The sequence below is a fragment of the Gopherus evgoodei genome, chromosome 12 (genome assembly GCF_007399415.2).
Source record: "Gopherus evgoodei ecotype Sinaloan lineage chromosome 12, rGopEvg1_v1.p, whole genome shotgun sequence".
NCBI lineage: Eukaryota > Metazoa > Chordata > Testudines > Testudinidae > Gopherus > Gopherus evgoodei.
The window spans coordinates 40,125,483-40,150,036 of record NC_044333.1 but is presented as its reverse complement, the minus strand read 5'-3'; the positions used below and the strand labels follow the sequence as shown (position 1 = coordinate 40,150,036).

At 44.9% G+C, this 24,554-nt stretch overlaps 1 protein-coding gene across 1 annotated transcript in view; it reads right to left on the bottom strand.

Annotated features, from left to right (window-relative positions):
• ACSF3 (acyl-CoA synthetase family member 3) overlaps nucleotides 1-24,554 on the bottom strand; it is a 110,067-nt gene that overhangs the window by 35,205 nt on the left and 50,308 nt on the right. The window contains 2 exon segments of the mRNA XM_030581418.1: nucleotides 14,124-14,142; nucleotides 14,144-14,251. Of these exon segments, the coding sequence (XP_030437278.1) occupies nucleotides 14,124-14,142; nucleotides 14,144-14,251 (127 nt within the window).

Here is a 24,554-nt window from a genome sequence, read left to right as displayed (position 1 = left end):
TCACAGCCAGAATGACTGCAGATGGGTTTGCCCAAAGGACAAGCCAGAAAAGAAGCTGGGTAAGTAAAAATCTGCATTTAAATATTTATAGAAATCCCTGCAGATGACAAGATGAAAAAGAAAACTCCAAGAGTAATAAATAAGTAAACGCTCCAAGGTGTGGCAGACTAGCAGAGCGTGTCTGTCACTCAGCCGATGTCAGTTTGAAGAGCGTGGCTATTGTGTGTGAATTGCTAAAAAATAATAACTAATGATAAAAACATTAGAATGAAAACCTTTGCTCTGCTCCTGCCCTTTGCAGAACAGCGGAGGGATCAATTACATCCTAGCTAAAGAGAGCAATACCTCTTCTTCCCAGGGCAGTGGCCTGTCCTCCTCTCGTGAGACAGATAATTAAATAAACCATTGAGACAGTGGTGGGCAAATGCTGATGCGGGTGAACTGGTGAAAGATTTCTAGCACAAACTGTTTGTTTAAATATACAGGAGCCCCTTGTATTTTTGCTTAGAGCATAATACCATTAGTTGTGAGTAAATATGTTCCCAATTGTCTTGACTGAAACCCAGGGGGACGGCTCCCTTGAAAGTACAGAGCCTGGAGCTATCACTTCCTATGATGTTATCTGTGCAGGATTACAGAGCAGATAGGAAGGACTGCGAGAAGGAGCCTCTTAAAAGTTAGAGGCATTTGGCTCCTTTTCAAGCATCATCATCAGACTGCTCTACAAACACAGCGCAAAAGTGCAACCACTTAAAGGCATTTGGTCTTGGATTATGTTCCTTAAAAACAAGACATTACTTCCATATACCAGGAGAAAGGAGAGAAATAAGGGCACTGTAATCCACTCATTTGTCCTATGAGCTGTAATCAATTTGTGCAATTCCACAACCCTGCTTTTGTGCTCCACTTACAAGTAGGTTGGTTTATGTAAACCAAAATGCTGAAAAACTGTCCAGCAAGCCAACCAGACTGGGTGGGCACCACTGGACTGCCTCAAGCAACAGTAAGAAGACCTGGAGGAAAAGGAAGACACAAAAGAAGCAGAAGAAAAACAGACTGAAAGAGAAAGGAAGAAAGAAGGTAGGATTTAAACCAATTTACTCTTGAATAGGGCATCTCCTGCAAAACAACCAACAGCCATCCATCTACAGAAGACTGGAGGTTCCTAAAAATGCCACAGAAACCTTTCCCATTGATGTGCTGGTTTAGGTTCTGCTCCCCTGTGAGGGATGTGCAAAGAATTTCAACAGGAGGGAGAAATCTGCCCTGGCAGCTGGGATATGAACCTGCAGCAGCATCAAATCCAGTGCAACCTCTTGCAGACATCTTGCCAAGCAGGAATGGTGGCACTTATGGTAAACAATCTGTCGGCCTCCACCATCCAGAAAGTGAAGCTATTACAACTGCAGTGTTGTGTAGCCATGTTGGTGCCAGAATATTACAAAGGGTGGGCGAGGTAATATCCTTTATTGGACCAACTTCAGTTGGTGAGAGAGACGCTTTTGAGCTCACCCAGAGCTGTTCCTCAGCTCTGGGAAAAGTATACTCTGCGTGTATTTCGCAGACCTGAAGAAGAATTGGTCCAATAAAAGGTACTACCTCACCCACGTGTCTCACTAAGCCTTTACAAAGGCTCTCACAAAACTGTACGATAATCCCAGCCAGGATGGTTGTCAAGGCTGAATCTTCAGCACGAAACCTGGGCAGGAAAGTTTGAAAGGCTGAGCCCTGGTGGCATAGCGCCTGGCTTTGAAAAGCGGCAGAGAACAGATGGCTGACCCTCATTTGGAACAGCGAGCTGCCAGACTGAGCTCCGCAAACACTGAACACCGCTTGTGATTGGACGGCTCTTTAAACTTGGGCCACCCAACATCCCCTTGTCAGCTTAATATTCGGCTTCCCACTCTTGCACTTGCCTTCTCTTCGTAGAGCTGCAGTACGGCGAATCCCTCTCACATTCCCAACCCCTCGCACACACACTCCCCGTCAGTGCTCCACCCTTCCAGTTTGCCCCAGTCCTGCTACCTGTGGCCACTGCATGACAGTGAAGATATAACCCTGTGAGCCCTGCCTCCCCGTTTACACTTCTACCCCAATAGAATGCTGTCCTCGGGAGCCAAAAAATCTTACCGCGTTATAGGTGAAACTGTGTTATATCAAACTTGCTTTGATCCCCCGGAGTGTGCAGCCCCACCTGCCCGGAGCGCTGCTTTACTGCATTATATCCGAATTCACGTTATATTGGCATAGAGGTGTACCTCACCATGACTACAGCCCTGCTAGAAACTACGATGGCCCCACTGAAGATAATGGGAACTCTGCCACTGATTTCAAGGGGACCAGCATTTTATCCCTCTTGCCCCACTAATGTTACTCAGGTATTTTTGTCAGATGACTTGCCACTGACCCTCCCCTGTGAGAGAGCGGCTCCTGTTTCTGGGTAGGCACAGAGGTGCTGTATATGCACAACAGCAATAAAGAAGATCCAATCAACAATCCAACAGCAACATCTACTTAGTACGAGCAGAAAGGTGATTGTCAGGCCCAGCTCCCCATGTCAGCCCACTCGCTCTCCCACTCGAATTCATGTCTCCCCTTAACTCCTGCTGCTGACTTGTCATTCCTGCCAGTGGCACTTCCACCTGGCCTACAAGATGTGACTTGTCGACTGTAAAGTATAATTGTGGAGGGGAACCTACACTCCTGCCCTGGAAAGGAAGGAAAAGTCGCTACTAATACCTGAAACCTGAGTGAACAATGCCTTGCCTGAGAGAGCTGGACTGATACACCACAAATTGCGAAAGAAACCAGGAAACCAGAATTAACAGCCAAAAGCCTGGTTTTCAGAGGTACCAAGCACCTGGTGTGCCCATCGACTCCAGCTGGAGCTGTGATTGCACAGCACTTCTGAAAACTGAGTCCTAAATACATAGAGCTCTGGTAAAATCAAATCGGCACCATCCAGAGCATGTGATGCAATTAGAGATTAGCTTTTCAGAGCAGTACACTGACACTGGGCCCAATCCTGCTCTCACTGACAGCGATGTAAATCTGGAGCAACTCCCTTGACTGCATAAAGAGGTGACTTAAACATCCAGTTAAGGAAACACAGAGATTCGGTTTTGCTACATTCCAGTGCACCTGAGACTTCGTAGTCATCAGAAAAACCTGAAATATTATTTCATTATGGCATGGTCAAACCTTTCAACCAGGAGGAACTAACACGTAGCAGTAAGAAAAAAAAGGAAATTCTCTCCTGGGAGCAGCATCTGTACTGGTAGGAAACCAAAAACCAGTTCAAGGCCATAGGGAATCTCTTAACCTAGTACACAATTTTTGGAATTCCTAGTTATCTGAACCACACTGTCCTTTATAATGGCAAGGTCTGAAAAGTTAGCACGTTAGCCACCATGACATCTTTATACTTTTTTATTTTAGACGGCAACTCTATGATACGGGGCTAGCTAGATGCACAGGCCCCTATTATTGCAGGCGGGACCCCGCTGAGCTCTCTGAAGAGACACTGGGAGTGAATCTGGCCTCCTGTCTGCACACCAGGAAGATTCAGTCTGATGTCCTGCTTAACACCATCTGTCATAAACAGATAGCTAAGGGTTAATGTCTCTTTCACCTGTAAAGGATTAACAAACAACACCTGACCAGAGGACCAATCAGGAGACAAAATACTTTCAACTCTGGGTGGAGGGAAGCTTGTGTGTGTGTTCTTTGTCTGTGTTCTCTCTGGGATCTGAGAGTGACTGGACATACTACAGGCTCTAATTTTCTACTCAAGTAGTAAGTGCAAGTAAAAAGGCGGTTTAGTCTTTTTAATTGGTTTTCTTTATTTGCAAATGTGTATCTGGCTGGTAGAGTTCTAATGTGCATTTGGCTGGAAGTATTTTAAATTGTATTTCTGCTGGAGGAGGCTTTTTCTCCAGTTTCTATAAGCTGATAGACCCTGTAACTTTTACCATCTAAATTACAGAGACACCTTTTACTTTTTCTTTCTTTTTATTAAAAGTTTTGCTTTTAAGACCTGTCTGATTTTTTCCCCTTGTTAAGGCTCAAGGGAACTAAGTCTGTACTTAACAGGGAAGGAGAAGGGAGGGGAGAAGGGTGGAATCCCTTTGTTTTAGATTCACGGAGCTTGAATCTGTCTATCTCTCCAGGAGCCCAGGGAGGGAATACCTGGAGGGGAAGAGAAGGGGGGGGGGGAACAAACCTGATTTCTCTGTGTTGAGATTCAAGGAGTTTGAATCACAGTGATCTTCCAGGGTAACCCAGGGAGGGGAAGCCTAGGAGAGGCAACGGTGAGGGAAAGAGTTTACTTTCCTTGTGTTAAGATCCAGGGAGTCTGGGTCTTGGGGGTCCCCAGGGAAGGTTTTGGGGGGACCAGAGTGTATCAGGCACTCCAAGTCCTGATTGGTGGCAACTTATCAGATCTAAGCTGGTAATTAAGCTTAGGGGAATTCATGCTGGTACCCCAACTTTTGGACTCTAAGGTTCAAATTGGGGAAAGATACCATGACATGGTGGCGCTTAACACCATCAGACACAGCTGTGCTTCGGGCGCTGCAGTTTTCTTGATGAGAGACTGTACTAGCTTTCCACTTCTGCAGCCCTGGGTTCAGATTCAGAAAGGCTCACAAGTGAAGTGGGTCTGGCTGTCCCAACACGATCCTAAATGAACACGCATCCCTATTGCTAACTCTCACTGTATTTTAGCTCAGCCAAGGGAAAGGCCACAAACTAGGCTTTCTTTCCAGTGACTGTGGGGCGCTGTGCCCACAATGCCTGGTTTGTGAGCTTTAATAATGCAACAGTCAGAAAAAGACACTCCCCATCCCAACCTCAGAGGGAGTCAAGACTTCATCCTGGGGGCTCATCAAACCAGTACGTCACTCAGAACATCTGCAACAAATTATAATTAAGCAATAATTTTTTAAAAATAGAATTTGTATTAGCTGAATTTATGACTAGGAGAGACATTGCAAACAAACAAAAAAATTGCATATTAGGATGCTAATTAGATGCATGTGCTATTTATAAACTGCTTTGATCAGGCTAACATGTTTTCCATTTCAGGTGTCAGTGTTACGCCCACAAACGTAAATGATTTCATTGACTGGGAAACACCTGCTTATCTCTAGAGATAGGGAGAATGCCAGGGGAAGTCTATGCCAAGGGAAACGCATTGGGGCTGCTCAGTGTCCTATTGCAATCCCATTTTGTGCTTGGTGACATGAGTCAGATCATGTCAAAGAGGGGAATGGAAGCATATTCGGACTGATTCCAGCTGAAATAAACAAGATGCTATAAAAGGTTTGCCCTGTTGTCCAAGATAATTCACACAGATACTAGATATCTTTGGGCTGGACGGTAGCAGCAGTCTTTCCCTTATTCATCAGTATAAGGGGTGTCGATTTGTCATGGTACATTTGGGGTGGGGATGGCAAACTTCAAGGGTTGGCTGGGTTAAAATAATCAAACCATGGAAATCAAAGCAAACCGCTGACTGGCTTTGTTGTGCCTTTCAGAAGTTTTAAAGAGGTGTTCCAATGCCACTGGGAGTCCCAGCTTGTCCCTTTTCTCACAGGTGACCAAGCTAAGCCATCTTGACTGGTAATTTAGTTGTGCCAAGAATTGTTTCCCTAAATGCTCCTACACTGAGCCACTGGCTGGTCTGAATCACAGACAAAAGAACCTCAAACCACAGTTAAAGAGAAAATAACTCAGACTGTGATCCAGTGGCCTGTGTCCCTACTGTATACTTACAACAGTGCTTAAGCAAGTTTACACAAGAAAGGCAAGTGCAAGAAGGTGCTTGAGAGATGTAGTACATAAAGTCTGCTTTAGAAAATCACTGGGCCCCTATACTCAAGATGAGATTTGTAGCAATAGCAAAGAACCTGGGGTTTCTCTGGAGGGACTTGTGAGTGTTATCACTTTACACAATTGTCACTAGTGAGATGAGATCCCTACAATTTATCGCAGTTCCTATGAGGTGACAGAGAAGCCCAATCTGGAAGCACTGCACGCTCAGTGAGAACACGTGCAAACAGCCTGCTCATTGCCCAGACTCAGAGGGGCTGCACTTAAGTTTGAAAAGGCAGAATGCCAGATTTGATGGGTACTTCTTGCTTTCTCCGATCATGTTTTACTCTCAATCCGTTTTCTCCATCATTTCTCTGATCCCCACTCTCCCCTGTGGAACGTCTGGGGGGGATTTTCCTACCCAGAAATAAAGGGAGAGCTGTTGTTCTCCAATGTCCCTTCTCTTCTAAAACCCTAAATGGAAGAACTTTAGGGGGATGTTTCAAAGTGGCATTTTGGCCTATAGGAAATGTGTTTGATAGGGGCTTGGAGGTTTCGTGAACATTGTAAAGGGATCTTGCAAGAACTCTGAATCCTATAACAAGATTCAGTAACACGAAAAACAGCTATAAGGGCTGTTGTTTTTTTTTAATAAGCTCAAAGAAAGAAGCTTAAAAGAAATGAGTCATCATTCTGAAATGCACATCAAACAAGTTAAATAACTCTTACTTTCCTAACGACATATTAATCAAAGTGCACTGATTCTTGAAGCAGATTCAGCTACCAATGAGCCTTCTATCTTTTCAGCCCTGATGCATGCATTAAGAGAGTTTTATACTGACAGATCCAATATAGCAATCAATAAAATCTTATTATATGGAGCTGAGATACAAGGATTTGTAGCAGGATTTATGCACTACCTTCAAACCCAGTGCTATTTCATGTCTCTTCCTGAACCTGTAATTGAAAATAAATCATCTCAGATATACTGGATTCTAATTTTCTGGGTGTATGGGCAAATCTGACTGGAAGCCAGCCTTCCCTTGGGGAAAATGCAGCTCTACGACCTCCTCTCCCACGATTTCAGGCCATTGTTTTGCCAGATTCCTCAGGACAAGGCAGCCCTGGCTTCCATGGCACAGCGGAGAAAGGATGCATGGGTCAGACCGACACGACTTTGGGCACTATATGCTTTTGAATCCATACGGCCCCTCAACTCCTTCTGTCCCACAATGAGGACTACTCAGGACTGCATATTGGCTGCCTTGATGACGATCATCACTTATTAGGCAACGACACTATGAACAACGTTTAACCTGTACAGGCGCGAGGGAGCTCGGGTGGATGGACAGAGGAGCAGGGAGGGGGAAACAGAAGAACAGAATGTTGGCAGTGACGAGGATAATATTTGTAGACCACTATTTTCCAATCCATAGGGCTTGTGCGGTGGTGGTGCAGGGGATACACATTTGGGTCTGAGTTTCTCTCTTGTTCCCCAGCCCAGCTGGGCTCGCTCACTGTGAAGGTATCACACTGAGAAGAGAGGAAGGACCTGATACATTTTTCCTGTGGATTTGTCTCATTCTGCTAAGACTCAGCACTGCTCTGGTACAGAACAGTATGTGGATACCCAGCAGTCTCTGGAAATGCCTGGAGGCCTTTGATCTAGGCAGCTCTACTGATAGCATTAACACAACACAAATAATCAAATTCACCCAAATCGGAGTGAGAGTGACAGACAGACAATGGCCCCGGTGCAAATCTAATGAAATGAAGGCGAAGACAGTAGCAGTAAATAACCTACATGTCAACAACTTTTCAGACTCTTCTCAAAGGATCATGGGACGACGTATGTCATGAAGTATTGCCAGCAGCAGGGTTTTTAAAAAAAAATAGATTACTTTAGACATGTCTGTTCTGTGTCTTAAAATGAGAACATCTGTAGAAGGACGTAGGTATGTGTTTTTTGTATGATGGATCTATGGGCTTGTCTTGTTTGGAGAAGGATAAGGACCCATAGGTGCGTTACTGTTGCATTGAGCTCCTTTCCCCTTCTTGATGTAGCTTTCATCAGGAACAGTGGAGGGAGCTGTGCCTCACGTGAACAAGGCAATGCTTTAGGGGGCTCATGGCCACACTCAGCAACATCAGTTTTCACTTCTGTAAACAGGGAATGATCATCCTCAACCTGCAGCATGTTTTTGAGAAACGCAGACTCCATGGTCTTCCTCAGTGCAGGGAGCTGGACTAGACAACCTTGGGAGGTCCCTTTCAGCCCGACATTCCTGTGATTCTGTGACCCAGGCCTTCTCCTTTCAGAGAGGAAGAAGGGAGTTTCGTAAAGGAGTTTTTGGTAAAAAGGGAAAACAGGCCACTCAAGTAACAGTTAACCTGCTTTCTTTTTCGTTTCTCCTCCTGTGCTTCCTGAGAAACATACGGCAGCCACATTTACAGAGGCACTGACCAGCCAAGGAGGAGAGTACCGGACAAGGCAACCAAAGGGAATTGGGAGCACCCAGAAGAGCTGAAGAGACTGATCTGCCTGAAGGGTGAGCCTGTAGCAGCAGAAAGTGAAACATATGGTCGCTGGACAGATGCCGGCAATGGGTAGTTCTGCAAGTCCTGAGCTGTTACACCTTTCAAGAGTGTTTAGTAAATGAGACTGTGCCTTAAAAACACTAATCCTGTCTAATGCGGATCATCCAGCCTGAGAGGGGTGCATCTAACAATGGTGTCAGCTGGAAGGATCTGATGGAGAGTGAAGTAGTCGGGAGGAAGTTATGGTTTTAGTAGGGATACACTACAACAGTGAAGTCCTCTTGATTCCAAATTACTATGAGTGGTTTGGGACCAATAACTGTCAGGCGAATAACAATCTTGACATGGAAACCTATGAGATGAGGGAGCTTTCAGATAAAACAGTCCAGAGTTTTTGCAGACTCAACCTGAAGGATTAATTTTGAATACATTAAATTGGTCTATCCTTCCAGCTAGAATGAGATGGTTGATAGCAAGACACTGCAAAGAACATGTCTCTGTACGCGAGTCTATGAGAGCCTTCATCATCACAACAAGAGATATCAGTGAACAACCAGGCTCCTTCTCCTGGGCCTATGTTTTATGGTAGCACCTTCATAAAGAAGAACATGATGAGGTGGAGAATTGACTGTATACACTTCTTTGAGGGCATAAAAGAATGAAATCGTTGCCAGCTGCCCTTCACTGATGATTTTTTTGGGAAGGATAATAGCACTGATACTGTAGACAACCCGGAAGTGATGAACTCGAGCAAGCACACAGGCATTCCAACTCTTGGGACGTTAGAAAACAAAGTAATGCTTCCAATGTGCATCAATCAGGTGAATTTGTTTTCCCATTCTTGCCCTCTGGTGGATTATACAGTGCACAGGGCTACAGGTGAGTTTGTATTTCTGCAAATTCTGCATCTCAGTTTCATCCATATCATCCTGACAATGAAACTATTGGGAACGGGGGCTAGTTCTGACTTCCTTTGATATGGGACATTACGCTTTTTGAATCAAGATTGGTTAGAAGGCTAGATCACAAGAGTTCTCTATCTCCAGCTGGATTTTCCAAGAACAATGAGACTTGACTGGCCATCTTGAGAGATTTAAGGTCGAATTTGCATAGCGATTCATGGGAGCTGAGTGCACAAAGCCTGTTATCTGGTAACTATATCAAACACGAAACACTTCTCTGAACACTCTGCAGTTGCCACTTGTCATGTGTGAAGATGAGCCCAGGATTTGCATTCTCTGCCTTGTTTTATCATCATCATAGATTTTACCTCTTAAGTGTCATGAGGGCTACGGACAGTTGCATGTTTCTCCCTTCTTCTCATCCTCATTGTGTAGACAGAGACATGTTAAAGATGTACCTTTGTTTGGATAGACCCATCACAAGGTGTAGCAAGAGTGACACTCTGTGCTTTCCCTTGAAGCAATTATTCTTCATTTGCAGACCTGCTGGTTTCTAGGATTGTCATTAACAATCAGCTGAATGCTAAATTACAGCTCAGGAGTTATTAGTAATAGCACTGCACACTGTTTCCAAGTTTACTCTCCTCACATCTCATTTCTACTCCAGCTGAGCGCACACTTCCATATGTCCTTGAAGAGTGCTTGAAAAGCCTTGTCAATAGCCTGCGATCACACTAGGCTGGGTCCCTTATCCACGCTAGACATTTGCATGTAGTGGTACCCGTGATACAGATTAAGGTTTTGGCATGCTGATGCTAAAATGGCCTTTTACCAGTGCTAGAGGGATGTTAAAACAGTTCAGCACTTGCAGAATCAGAAGTAAAGTCACTTCCTTCATTGAAGAGCTGTGTCCACATGCACACATATACACACAAATATTAGTGCATTATCTATAAACGATCACTGTACTGTAGCTATATTTTATCTCATTTGCATTCTAGCGGTATGCCCTCTATTGCAAAGTTAATGAACTCCAGTTAACACATTCATTTATTCTTAAAATCGCACTCGGTAACAGCCACCTAGCTACAACATACAAAAGCCTTGGCTCTATTGAATGGCTTCTTACAGTCCCATTACAGGATAGGGAGCTCTCAGTCTTTCAGAATGAAAATAAATATTCATTTTCAACAAGCAAACATGATGGTTTAGGAGGGGCTACGGTTTCACTGCCGATATAATACCTCTGGTTATCTGAGCCATACTAGCTCTGGAATAAGCCTGCCTGCATGACATCTGCAAAGGACGGGGAAAAAGGTCAGAAGAAAAAAATGCAAGAAAGATGGGGGGGGGAGGACAAAGAAAAAAATAATCTGAAAATCCCCTCCCCATCCCTGCCACCAACATTTCCACAAAAATATCAAAGACGAAGTCAGACTTGATGGATTGCTAGTAGGAAAATCTCTCAGGCACCCTTCAACCCGTACCTCACCCACTGCTGCTCTCTCTTCCCCCAGTATTCCTGGCTGATAGGCTTAATTTGGCTAGTGAAAGGGTTAAGTTTAATTTATACTGATTTCTATTTAATATCATTCTCTCCCCGTAGGAGCCGGCAGCTGTGAGCTGATTGTACTCTCTCATTATGCAGTCTGTATCGCTAATGGCCTGTGACAAAGGCATGGCATCTTCCAGGCCTTACCCCCGAGAGCCAATTAAACAGACATACTCCCTTCCTGTTTGCAGCGCATTACAATGAAATTAAACTGAATTTCAGAATCATTTTCTCCTAAAGACATCTCTTTACAATAATTAATGCATGCTATTCTTTTGCATTTGAAATATTCATCAGGAGTGTTGACTAAAATTTTTCTAAAGCTGATTGCCCTGCACTTTTCAGCGCCTGCTGACACCGTGTCATGAAACCCCGCTGCTGGCATGATACCAAGATCAGTGGCGACACTTGCGGTGTCGCAGCTCCATCATTAATTTTAAAAAGTAAAGCTTTTCTTATGGAACACAAAAAAAACAAACGGGTCACAAAGAGGGCACCAGAAATGCAGCCCAGAGATGGCTCAACTGACATGCAGCAAGGGAGGGAATCAAAAAGCCAGTCCTGGTTATGTTTAGAGCCCTGTGCAGATACAAATTTTGTATCTGCATCCGATCCACAAAAACGCTTCATGGATATAAAACTGGTATCTGTGGATTTGCAATACTCTAGTTGTGTTAGGGTTTAGGTAGATGGAAATTTAAACCCAAACCAAAAACCCCTAGCTTGTTTTCCACCCACAAGATTAATGGTCAGTTGGGCTGGATACAGAGAGGACAAATATGCTGTGTGCCTTTAATCTATAAATCAAACAGTACATTGCTACTAATAGAGATAATGGGAACAGAGCAATACAGAGATACTACCTGGCTGGTTTAACATGTCAAACACAACCTCACAAGGTGTCCTTTGGCGTCATTGCACTCTGAGACTCACTCTGGGACCTGGCTATTTTCTGACTGTACCTACAATTCAGAGTGTAGCTCTGCGGCATGAGTGCTCTGAGCAGGAGTGCTGAGCTTGGCCTGTGCACATTCTGACATTTGCTGTGCTGAGTTTGTTCTACAAAAATCACTTTTCTGCTCAGGAATTGTCAGCAGCTTCTCATTTTCTTGAATTTGTTACTGCACATTGTTCGCCAACAGTTGTGGCAAATAATGCCTGACTGGGAGAATGGGCGTAAGTGTTTTCATAGAATCAGAGAATATCAGGGTTGGAAGGGACCTCAGGAGGTCATCTAGTCCAACCCCCTGCTCAGAGCAGGACCATCCTCAACTAAATCATCCCAGCCAGGGCTTTGCAAAGCCTGACCTTAAAAACTTCTAATGAAGGAGATTCTACTACCTCCCTAGGTAACCCATTCCAGTGCTCCACCACCCTCCTAGTGAAAAAGTTTTTCCTAATATCCAACCTAAACCTCCCCCACTGCAACTTGAGACCATTACTCCTTGTTCTGTCATCAGGTGCCACTGAGAACAGTTGAGATCCATCCTCTTTGGAACCCCCTTTCAGGTAGTTGAAAGCAGCTATCAAATCCCCCCCTCATTCTTCTCTTCTGCAGACTAAACAATCCCAGTTCCCTCAGCCTCTCCTCATAAGTCATGTGCTCCAGCCCCCTAATCATTTTTCTTGCCCTCTGCTGGAATCTTTACAATTTTTCTACATCCTTCTTGTAGTGTGGGGCCCAAAATTGGACACAGTACTCCAGATGAGGCCTCACCATGCCGAATAGAGGGGAATGATCATGTCCCTCAATCTGCTGGCAATGCCCCTACTTATACAGCCCAAAATGCTGTTAACCTTCTTGGCAACAAGGGCACACTGTTGGCTCATACCCAGCGTCTTGTCCACTGTAACCCCTAGGTCCTTTTCTGCAGAACGGTTTCCTAGCCATTTGGTCCCTAGTCTGTAGCAGTGCATGGGATTCTTCTGTCCTAAATGCAGGATTCTGCACTTGTCCTTGTTGAACCTCATGTTCAACCTTGTGATTGAAATTCTACTTGCGTTGGTTGGGCTGAACGTAGAGATTACATGGTTTTGTTCATCAGATTGCTGCTATCGGAGACTGTTTTAGAGCAAGGGTTTCTATTTTCTCAAATGCCTGCCCAGAAATAGTATATACTGTCATGCCAGGAACGGGACCTGCATGCAAACTGTACTGGTGCCATTGGAGACACTGTAACTTCAGATGGTATCCAGAACAAAATGAATAGTAGAGCTGGATGCGAAACAGTTTTCCTGTTCAATGAACATTTTGAGATTTCAACATTTTTTCCTGTCCCAAATCAGCAAAAAAAAAAAGTCAAGATCTCAACAATTTTCATGGGCTGAAAATCCAAAACAAAAAACAAAAAATCATTTTGGGTCAATGAAAATGTTTTGTTTAGATTTTGACCAATTTAAGAACAAATTATTTTTCTATAATTAGCTTAAATTTCCAAATAAAAAGTTGTTGAGAACTGGAAAATTGGAATTTGTTTTGAAAACGTCCAACCAAAACGTTTCCACGATTTCAATTTTTTTTGAGTCAAGAAATTTGTTGATGCTGACCCTTTCCCATGAAGTTTTGATGAATCAGCATTTAAAAAGTTTCACTGAAAAATTCCTGAACCATGTCCTGCAGTCCTTATTGCAGCATTTTCTGCATCTTCTTTGTTCTTCATTCTACAATCCATTGTTTTAAATACTCAGCAGGTTACCATTGCTGATTATGTAAACCAAGCAAGTTCTAATTATGAAGGGCCCAACCTCACTTGAAGTCCATGGGAAGTTTTGCTGCCATTTTCAATGGAAGTAGGATCTCAGTCCCCTATGAAAAGTGCAAAGTAAGTACTATTTTTCAGGTGTGCAAATACTACAGTGGGGGGTCCTGTTTCAGTTCAAATCATGTATACATATTTATCAGCTTCTCAGGCGTGCAAGCAAACAGACTCAAACTCTCTCTGTTGCTTAGGGATGGGGTGTGTTGACTGGTACAGGAACAGTGAAACTGAAGAGCCTATCTGGACCAGCTTCTATTTCTGAAGACTATCACGACCAGGGAGAGCCCACCCACACACAGACAACCAAGGACTCAGCCACACACCCCAAAATGGAGTGATATGCCCACTCCCCACCTACATTCTTCCTACAGCTGGGCACTGTGGCTGTGCCTTGCTTCCAGCCAGATGGGAGAGGGAGGAAAGATCTTCAGGGTGCCCCCTACTGACACCGATGTTGGCACTGCTTCATGAACCAGCCAGCAGGAAGACCCCTGTGGAACAAACTGACTTCCCCTCCCCTCCTGCTGTTCACGCATACCCCAGTGGACCAGCCAGTACCTGTTTTGAACCAGCCATCGGGTTGTGAAAGCTTCTTTTGTTTCTTCAGGTCTATTCCAGTATTCTCGAAATACTGTAGGCCCCTTAACGAAAAGCTCACCTTCTTTGCCATCTAAGCCGGGGGTCACCTAGAGCAAATGAAGAACGAAGCAGTGACAAATATTCATACGTCAATAGTGATGGCCACCTCAGATTTCTAACCCTAAGCTACAACTTCCTAAGCAACAAGGCTCAGAGAGGCAGGGAGTGCCTTTTGGCGCTCCCTTTGATTGTGAGCCATGATGTTCTCGGTCCATCTGCTGCATCCCTTCTTTAACTGAGAAGCAGAGAAAGGACAAGTTCTCTAAGCTTACGTAAGCACCTCCCAGCTCAGACAGGATTGATGTTTATACATAGTTTACACATGAATTGCCATACTGAAAACCCTCATCTAGCTAGTTTGGTACCCAAACCCTGACAGCAGCCAATGGGAGCTTCTTCCAAAATCAGGGAGGCACCTCCTTAATGCATCTGGCCAATCGTGAAACACCATCTCAGCAGGGAAATGACTTCCTGATGGAGATGACCTTACTTTCTGATGCAGACAGGCTGATGACCTTTGCATTTTTTACCATACCTAGATTCATAGGTTCAAGGCCATATGGGACCATGACCATCTAGTTTAAAGTGATTATTATTCTGCTAAGGTCCCCCCCCCCTTTTTTTTTTTTTACTCTTGTTAAATTATTTGTCTCAATAATATGCTGCAGCAGCCAGTTTAATTATGCTATAAACTGAATTTAAAAATGTGATTCCTCTTAGGTGTTTTACTTTTGCTACTCAGAAATCTCAAGTCTCTGCTTTTCACCCAGCAATACGGCTGAGCTGATTGCATCACACAGATGTCAAACGTCTGAGAAGGGATAAGAATTTACAAGTCTAACTCCTCACCACTAGCCCCACGTTCCCATCCTCCAACCCGAACAAACAACGTCTGAGATGGATTAACTGTCTGCTCCATACGGTGATGATTTCTAGGTTCAGAGATGTGACTGGAAGATGGATACCCGGTTCTGCTCTGACATCCAGAGCTACATGGAAACAAATACAGGAGGGATGAACACTTACTTCAGGAGGTGGCAAAAGTTCTCAGACTTTGTAAATCAAAATGCCAAATCTGAAAGTAACCCTCTCTCCTGGAAGAGAGGTTCATATACATCTATTATAGATTTGTTCTCCTGAACCATCCCCCAAGGGGGAAGTGCGTACCACACTTTCAGCAGTAGGATTCTTTCCCTGTTGGGGACTGTCTGTATCTCTCTGGGTCAGCTGAACTTGGCCCTCAATTCTCCAGCAGAGAGCAAGCTCCTTTGGCTTGACAAGCATTTTCCTGTGGTAGCGCTCACCCAGCATCACGGGCCATCTCCTACACCATGACATCAGTCGTGTCTTCTAACTTCTTGTGACCCGTGTTCATAGATTTCCTTTTATCTAATGGTGCATCTGAAATGCCCGGCCTGGCCTTCCTTGCTGGGGGAGCCAGTAGCAGAAGCAGTGCAGCAGTGTGAATGGTTTCTCTGTGACATCATCTGAGGAGCCCGTTGAATGTGAGCATGACAGCGTCTCCCCCTCAGTGTATGCGGAGAAGGCTGTTTATTGAGTATGAATGTGGGAGTGGGGGAGAAGAAGATTCCTTGGCAATAAGAAAAGGCTCTTGCTACTCATGTCACAGTTCCTGCAAGGGCAGGTGTCATGCATTGCTCTCGAGCCACCCTATCCAATGTCCCCAAGATCACTATGGGTGTGCACTGCAGAGACTCACACCCAACCTTCATGAGCTGGCAAGCCAGTTCCTGTCTACTGTGGAGCCTTGGATGGAGTGAAATAAAGATGATGAGAGAAGAGTTGGCCATTAGAGAGCTGTTGCCAACCAGTCTATGTGTCTGGCAGTGACAGCAGCCAGATTAGCCGGGATAATTTTGTGGCTTGGTGGACGGCTCAGCCTTTGAAATGACAGCTGCAGAAGACACCAGATGCCAGCTGTGCCACTTGGCATTTCCAGCAACCTGTCGCCTGGCATGGGAAAAAAGCGAACTCCTGCCCTCCTGGGGAAGGCAGCAGAAGCTTCTCTTTCGTCCTGTCACGGGATGCTTGGCCCCGTCCTCCAAAAGAGAGCAACCCTGGGATAATTAAGGTAACACCAAATCCAGAGAAATATACTCTGAGAGCACCCTGCAGAAAACACAGTTTAATAATAAAAATAATAATTGGAGATATCCTATCTCCTAGAACTGGAAGGGACCTTGAAAGGTCATTGAGTCCAGCCCCCTGCCTTCACTAGCAGGACCAAGTACTGATTTTTGCCCCAGATCCCTAAGCAGCCCCCTCAAGGATTGAACTCACAACCCTGGGGTTAGCAGGCCAATGCTCAAACCACTGAGCTATCCCTCCCCCCTAAAAGCTGCTGATAGACCTGTGTGCTGAGACAAAATAAAGCAAGACCAAAACCTAGGTTCTTCTGGTAAACAGCCAGGGGGTCTTCAGTCTCTAGGTCACTTACTCAACCTTAGCCTGGGTTACCAGAGACAAAAAGGGATTACCAGCCGACAGCTGCTTGGTGAATGAACTGATGGGTTTCATTTTAGTGTACACAGCACGAGCATCTCTATCACCACCATGCGTCTGACGAAGCGGCTATTCACCCACGAAAGCTCATGCTCCAATATGTCTGTTAGTCTATAAGGTGCCGCAGGACTCTTTGCTGCTTTTTACAGATCCAGACTAAATCGGCTACCCCTCTGATACTCTATCACCACTGGCAGTGCTCTGTATCCAATTTCTTTAGAGAGGCCAGGAATGGAAACTGTACCCTGCCGCACTCCATTGGGGTCCCGCCAGGTTAGGTATGAAGCACATTATTGGATAAGGGAAGGTAGCATGGGGGAAGCTGGCACTGCTGCCTGCTGTGTGGATAAATAGAAGACTTCACTTGGCAGACCTGTCAGTGCAACCTTTCATTTTTTTGAAAAGGGACATGAGAAAATGAAAGCCAATATATTCTAGAGAGTGGCAGGTGCCCTTTCAGCTGCTCTAGAATGTAAGGCTACACAGACACCTCAGCATTCTGCAAACCTGCATAAGCAAGTTCTATACTGAAGCGAAGAATGTACCATGACGATCTCATGAATCTGAGGAATCACAGGAAGTTCGCCAGACAAGATTGGACTTGTCTGAGCCAGAATGGTAACTCATCTGTCCCTAAAATGTATATGGCTTTACAACTGTGAGGATGCAGATGCATAAGAGACAAAAAATCCAGTGACAGAGGTTGTTGTGGGCTCTGCTCCTATACAATCTACTCCTGAGGACCCTTATCATGAATATCCATAAAGGAAGTTTTTCAAATCACTTAGGTACTGTAGCTCTTGCAACACAGACAAGATACTGAAGTCAGTTCTCACTGGTGGGGCTGCTCTGATAGGCCCAGGGCTCTGTATTATGGTGAGTCCATGGCTGTGGCTCCAACAGTGTTGGGGCTTTCTGGGTATTGGGCCCAAAGAAGTGAAATAAAGTCTAAACATGTAGTGAGTCAGGCTTAGCATCTCCACAAAACTGTCAAATGGTAACAAAGGTTCTCTGCTGCAAAACGCCGGAAAGACCTTTTCTTAACCCTGTTTGGTAACTCATTTCTCCAGGAAATCCCAGCTTAGATGCCATGGATTGTTTTACAAGGAGGTCTCTCTTCACTCCATTTTCCTGCAGGGATAGCTGTGGCATCAGACAACAAAGCAAGTTGTTCAAAGTGATTCAGTGACTCAGCCCAGAGTAGAGTCCCAGGCTCTAACCATTGGATAACACAGCTTCTTACAAATTATGCCAAAGAAGCGACACTTTGGCTTTAAAAATAAACATTTCTCAACACACATGCTCCAATAAAACCAGTCTGAATTTCAACTGGATCTAAGCACTTGAAGCTACATCTCAGCTAAAAATCTAAAAGACAGAATATATATTATCCCCACACACATGCATTTAATTAATGGTCTGAGCCCCTGAAGTCAAGTCCTTCAGCTGAAAGGTTACCCCTCAGTTCCAGAAAGGTGGATATAGTAGACACTGAAAACGACTTTCAAATTCATTAGTAGCTGCATTTGGTTCTTCTGCTGCTCCTACTTGATTTGATGTTTTCTTTTCTTAGATGTTGAAACAAAGACTGATGTAAATCAGGCAACATCAACTTCTTTAGGCACAACTCGTCCAGCACTCTACAAAGAATAAGCTGTGCTGCATTGCAGTGCAGGAATGTGCCTGGGCATTTTTACCTGTCCTTATAAAAGGTCTTTGCAGAACACGTGCCATGTCCCAAAAGGAAGGGAGGGCGTATATCTTTAGCTGCATGGATGAACAATCCAGCGTAGTATTTACCTGCACACTGCTCCTCCTTGCATGAATCAAACCTTGAACAGGCTCCAAATTTCTTGTCATATCAACTCAAATTTTGGCAGAGGCTCAACCTACATCTTATCTGGAGCAGAGCTCCTTGGCAGCAGGCACCTCCCTGTTGTGTAATTTAATGATGTTATGGCTGGCTTGCAAACAGTAAAACAGAAAGGCCGTGACGTTCTCTTAATAGGATTTTGCTTGCTGAACTCAGAATGTCACTGGCACTGCTCCCCAGTGTCCAAAGAGAATGCAAACCACTTGAGTGCCAGCAGCTCATGTTGCTGGAAACCAGCATAAATTAAAATTCAGGGTTCAAAGCACTTATCAGTTACAACTGCTCACCTTCGCCACAGGCCCAAATCATAGGTATACACCAAGCCGAACACACTGCTACATGTTTCAAATTCTGGGCTTTCACCACAGCATCCTACAGCTAGCTCCTCACTTTGTGAAATCTCAAAGGTATCCTCTGTTGATACACTGGATCTAAGTTACACACAGCTGCTGAAAGCATCCGATCGCTAATTGCATAGATATCCTATTCTCCAAGTGCCATATTTTAATGCACGTTTCAACTGCTTTGTATTCTAGCAACTTTAACATTCAGACAGCGTGCCCTCAAAGGCTGGCGTCTGATAGCTTTACACTGTAAACCGGATTCAGCAAATTGAACTGGACCTGCCGACGCACTAGATAAGATTACATTTTCCACACATGACAATAAAAGGTTGTAATAAATCTGCTGAAGGAATAAATCCGGGTGATTATAAAATGCGTATTTTCAGTGCTTCCATTTTACCTCTTCATTAGCCAGAAGCAACAGTGGTTTGTAAATAGGTGGGAGTTCCCACTTGATGCATGCTGCCCCTCTCTGTAGGGAACCATCGGAGAGGAGTTTACAATGGACGTTAATGGAGCTAGACCTTTCAGCAGGGGTAGCTTTGCACTATGGAGCAAACGGGCATTGCACAGTACCAAAGACAAGCTTTTCACACAAAGCGCGAAAGTTGAACGTGTGTTTCAGTGAAGTCCCGCTAACGCCCGACAGCCACCCCTCCCCAAGGGTCTACAGGCACCCTTTTCCCAAAGAAGCGCTAGATGCATACAGCTCACAGTCCATAGGCTGCAGGTGGGGCAGTCTTGTTTGATAGGCCTCGTAAAATCTTCTCACAGGGAAAGGCCAGCTCCAAGAGATCTTTTGAGGCCTGTGAAAGCAGCAATCCCCTCCGGAAGCCTTTATGATGTCCATAGATGGTAGGTATGAGTGTGTTACACCTGGGTGGGAGGGCAGAAGGAGGGGTGAGCAGTGAAGGGGGATGGGAGGGGTGAGAAGAAAGCTTTTTTCTACTTCCAAAGCTTGAAGCACTTCACATCTAGCACATTTCAGGCATTTCACATGGATAAAGAGTCTGCCTTCCCTGTCCTTTTTGGTGCCCCCAGTCTCCTGTCCTTTCTCCCCTGCCTCTTTTCCACACTACCTGCTTCTTCTCTATGTGCCCAGTGCCTTCACACCCTACAGTGAACCCCCTTCCTCCTGCCTCTGCTGCAGCCCTCAAACCAAAACCACTGAGCAAACTCCATGGGCACCCCCATCTCCTCCTCCTACTTCATCACCCTGGTTTCCTACTCTCCTCTCCATGCCCCTCCATACATATCATCCCTCGCCCCAGACTCCACCTCTCAGCACCAACCCCCTAGTTTCCTCATCCATCACCCTGCACTTCTGGCTCAGCACTTCCCCGATTCAGTCGCACATCAGGTGCTGTGTATGTTTGTGACACGGGCTCTGTATAAGTGTGGTCTGGGCTGTAGCTGCAGGTCCCTCGAAAATTCCTTGTAGCAATACAGTCCTTTGTAAGTGAGATGGTCTACATCCTACTTCCTCCTTGCTTCCTGGCCTAGCTCACTGATCTCAAAATATTCAGGCCTCAAACACAATATAAACAACATGTTTCACTCATGGACATGGGATTTATTGAAAGCAGGATGGGACCCGTGTTCAAGCTGATGCTTCTCATTAATAACAGAGCACAGTGGGAACATCTTACATAGAGAAGAGACTTCCCCATCCACAGAAAAAAATCACTGTAAGCAGCATTACCAGCTCTACAGTGCACTGCACTGAATCAGTTCTGGGCTTTCCTTTTCTTTCACTGGAAATTGAGTCTCACTAGATAAGAAGTAATTATAAACAAGTTCCTCTATAATTACAGTACGATGAGTGTCATGCAACACAGAGTGCTACCAAATAGTGACCTTGAAGAGAAACCTGCTTTACAGGAGAATCTGCCTATGCTAATTAGGATCTGCTGAGATTCAAACTCAGGCATTGTGCACAGAAGGCAACATCATCTCAGCACACAGTAACTGAAGACAGTGATAATGCCGATGTTTTCTAGTGGGACACATGTCATAAATGCACCAGCTGTGCCCTCCACGATCACTGACACAACATGAAAAAAAGCAGCAAGATAATTTAAATTTGAAAAAAATGATTCTTAACAACATAGTCCCACTTCCACAATCAGTATTGTACTGTGCTGGCTAACCAGGCTTGGGGCGTTTCCTCACATTACATTTATAAGTAAGTTATTTTGAACCAAGAAATCATTAAGCAATCCTGCCTTTTTTTAAGTGTCTAATAGAGAGACAAAAATTAGGACACGTGCTATAGTTATTTTACTAACACTCTCACAACTTCTTATTTTTTTTAAAACACTAGACCATGGGGAAAAAAACTATTTGTAACAGAGCAAAAACTGTAGCTCAGACCCTTTGTACCTACTGTACATGGTATGGCTGTACAATACTGGTCACAGAGCTGTCTCTATGTACTGTATCACACAGAAAACTAATTAACCATATGCCACTGCAGAAAAGCGCTGCATTTGGCCCAGAGGAGCTATAAGAAGTCTTTAGTACTGGGAGCTCACTAGCCAACGACTGCTTCTATTTCAGTGGCTGCTTCTGCACGCTCAGCTCGATTTCTACACCTGCAGAGCAATGTTTGCCCACAAGGCCTAGTTTTAGAGCTCAACATTTTATTTCAATGACTTTCTTCCTGTCATCCGCCACCTCTTGCCACATCCACCCCCAAGCTCTTGAGCTGGGCCGGAGAGCAGGCAGAGCCTATGCAAAGCCTCGTTTACCATGTTGCTCCACACCTCAATCCTTTCCGAAGAGCTTCCATGCATTCTGCCCCCTGGAGACATTCTCCAACTCCTCAAAAGGGCATTAACTAACCTTAAGATTCCCAAAGTCAAGAGTGACTGCAGACCAGCATGCTACTAATACATGAAACCCTTACTGTAATGCCTAGCCACCACCTAATAACCCCTCCCCAGCCTAGCTATACAGACAGCCCAACATAAGTCCAGACCAAGGAGGTACTAGCCTCCCATTTCCCTTCGCACAGATAGCCAGCTTGATGGGTCTTCATTCCCAGCATCTACTGGAGGGCCAAAGGAGTGGAAAGCCAACCTCCCTCTGTGAAAGGGGCAGGCTGGACCAGTGAACTCTGCCTGAAAGTGCCATCTGTAGAAAGGGAGGATGGAGTGCATGGCTCATTCCATCACCAGCCTTTCGCCGAGGGTGCCAACTGTGGCTGTGGTTTTGGGATGCAGGCTCCTGTCCTCTACAAAGTGGTCTGAGACCATTAACTTATTTGCAGAAACCAGCTATCAAACAGCACCTTTTAATCACTATCTACCTGGGCCAGATTTCAGCTGATGTCCTAGTGGTAAAAGGTTCACTAGCATATTACCAGTCTCCTAGGCAATCAGGTTTCACACAGATACATTCATAATTAAACATTCCCCATTAAGTTCCATGTTTTTGTGCAATCATTATCTTTTCTGGGAGCACTGAGTCCTGCAGCATCCTGCAGAAGGCAAGCAAGAGGCAATTTTCTTCTTGCTGGAGGAAGGCAGATTTCTGCTCCGTAGGGAGAGAACATAGAGCAAAAAAACCCCAAACCCAGACTAATCTACAAGGCCACATTTCACATCTGTTTTTGCCATGTTAACTCTTCATAAAAGGACTGGGAATAACACAATCAATTTACTTTTCATTTTGGAAGGTTATAAACTTAAAAACAAAGGGGCAAAAGCAAGACTGACTTGCAGCGTTTTCACTTAAAAACAAACCCTGCACTTATAGCAACTGCTATGAAGTTTGAAACACAAAATGTTTCCCAGTGATGCTGATCTTTAAAAGTTACTGCACTGATTCATGCCAGATGATCTCGCAAGAACCACAGTAAACAACCAAGACGGAGAAAGGTCAATCATCTTTGCAATTATGTTATGGACAAAAAACTTCTTGATCTACATTAACATCATAAATGAGAAGTGTAATATTGTTCCAGAAATGCCAACAGCTCCATGCTCCATAGTGCTGTCTTTCTTGTTCGCAGTCTTCAGAAAATAATAAATGAGGCGAGATGTCAGCACATCTTCCCACTTCCTGTGTGCTGTTCATTAGAGAGAGATTTTTGAGGTGCACTTGCAATGCCTGTTTTGATTCTGCGCTGGGGGCAGGCAGCCAGTCTCTTTGAGAACCAGGCAGAGAATCAATTAACATCCTGCCACTGTTTGCTGTTTTTCAGAAGCCTTACTGAGAAGTTGAGGTGGACAGACGGGATATGCTTCAGGTGGTGGCCCCGCAGGTCAACGTGTAAACCGACCTTTGCAATCTGAGCTATGTCACAAGCACAAGTTTGACAGGTCTCATCCCAGCCCATCTTCAAGAAAACACAACTCAGGTCATGTTCCACCCACTTCCCAACCCCATTCTGCCAGTGACCCCCGCCTCAATGCCCGCTCAGCCCCCTTCCTCATTCTTGAGGATTTTTTCCTTGTCTACCTACCAGAATGCCCTCGTGATCCCAATTCACCAAGTCATCACCTGGTCCTCGCTCAAATCCATCCCAAGGACTCACCTTCTCCTACCTTGCTCACAGTAAGTTAAATGCAGGCACTTCAAATTACTTCCTCACGCACTGTCTGCCTACCCACAACATGCCTGGCTCAAGCCAATGCTAGCAGCCCCTCCCTTTCACTCGCACTAAATTCATTCACAACACGGACAAGAGAAACTTTAAACAAGCAAATCCGCAGTCTGATTTTTCTGAATGGGTCTCAGATCACAAGGGATGAGAATTGTTTGAGAGCTGCATGAAACTCTAAGCAGCCTGGAGTGTTACCCCGTAACTCCAGCAAGGATCAATCTGTGACCCAAGAACCTCTTACTGTCAACTGGAAAGGGGGTGCAGAGGGGTTACAGGACTCCCTTGGGTCTGGCATATACATGCCACCGCACCATAGGGTACCACGAGGTCTCAAATAAAAGCTGGTGTCACACTGGCCATCAATATCATTGCAAAATGCCAAGTACAGAAGTTGTGCAAGAAATTCTGTATCTACACTGAAAATCCTGTTCTTAAAGTCTGTGTCTAGAGACCAGTCACCAGCAACGATGAAAAACAAGTTCTCTCTCAGACATGAAATGTTTATCTTCTAGCACAAGGGAACTCCTGCAGGGCCTGAAAAATGGCTGGGAATCATTGGAGAGCTGCATTAAAAGCTCCGTGGCCTAGAGCGTAACCCCCATAACACCAGCAAGTACCAATGCGCTCTGGGATTTCCTCACGCTGCACAATGCGGATTGTGCTAGCAGGGGAATTTCAGGGATACAGTGAATAATCGGAGCCAAGGCCCATGTTCTACAGGTCAAGCTTCCTTAACAGAATAAAGGACAACGACAGTAAGTGGAGTTTCTTGCACATTTCCTCCCTCTGTCCTGACTTCCAGCTCCTGTCCCATAGCCACACTTTGTTCCCTTGCTCCACCAATCAGTGAGCCAGGGACTAGCTCCCTCTCAAATTGACTCCCAGGCTGTCTGTTGCACCCCAATAGCAGAGGAGACGTCTGGCCTAACGCAAAAGCCACATGCAATGTATCACAAACGATGCCCAGCAAACAATTTTCTTTAAAAATGCCTGAAGATTTC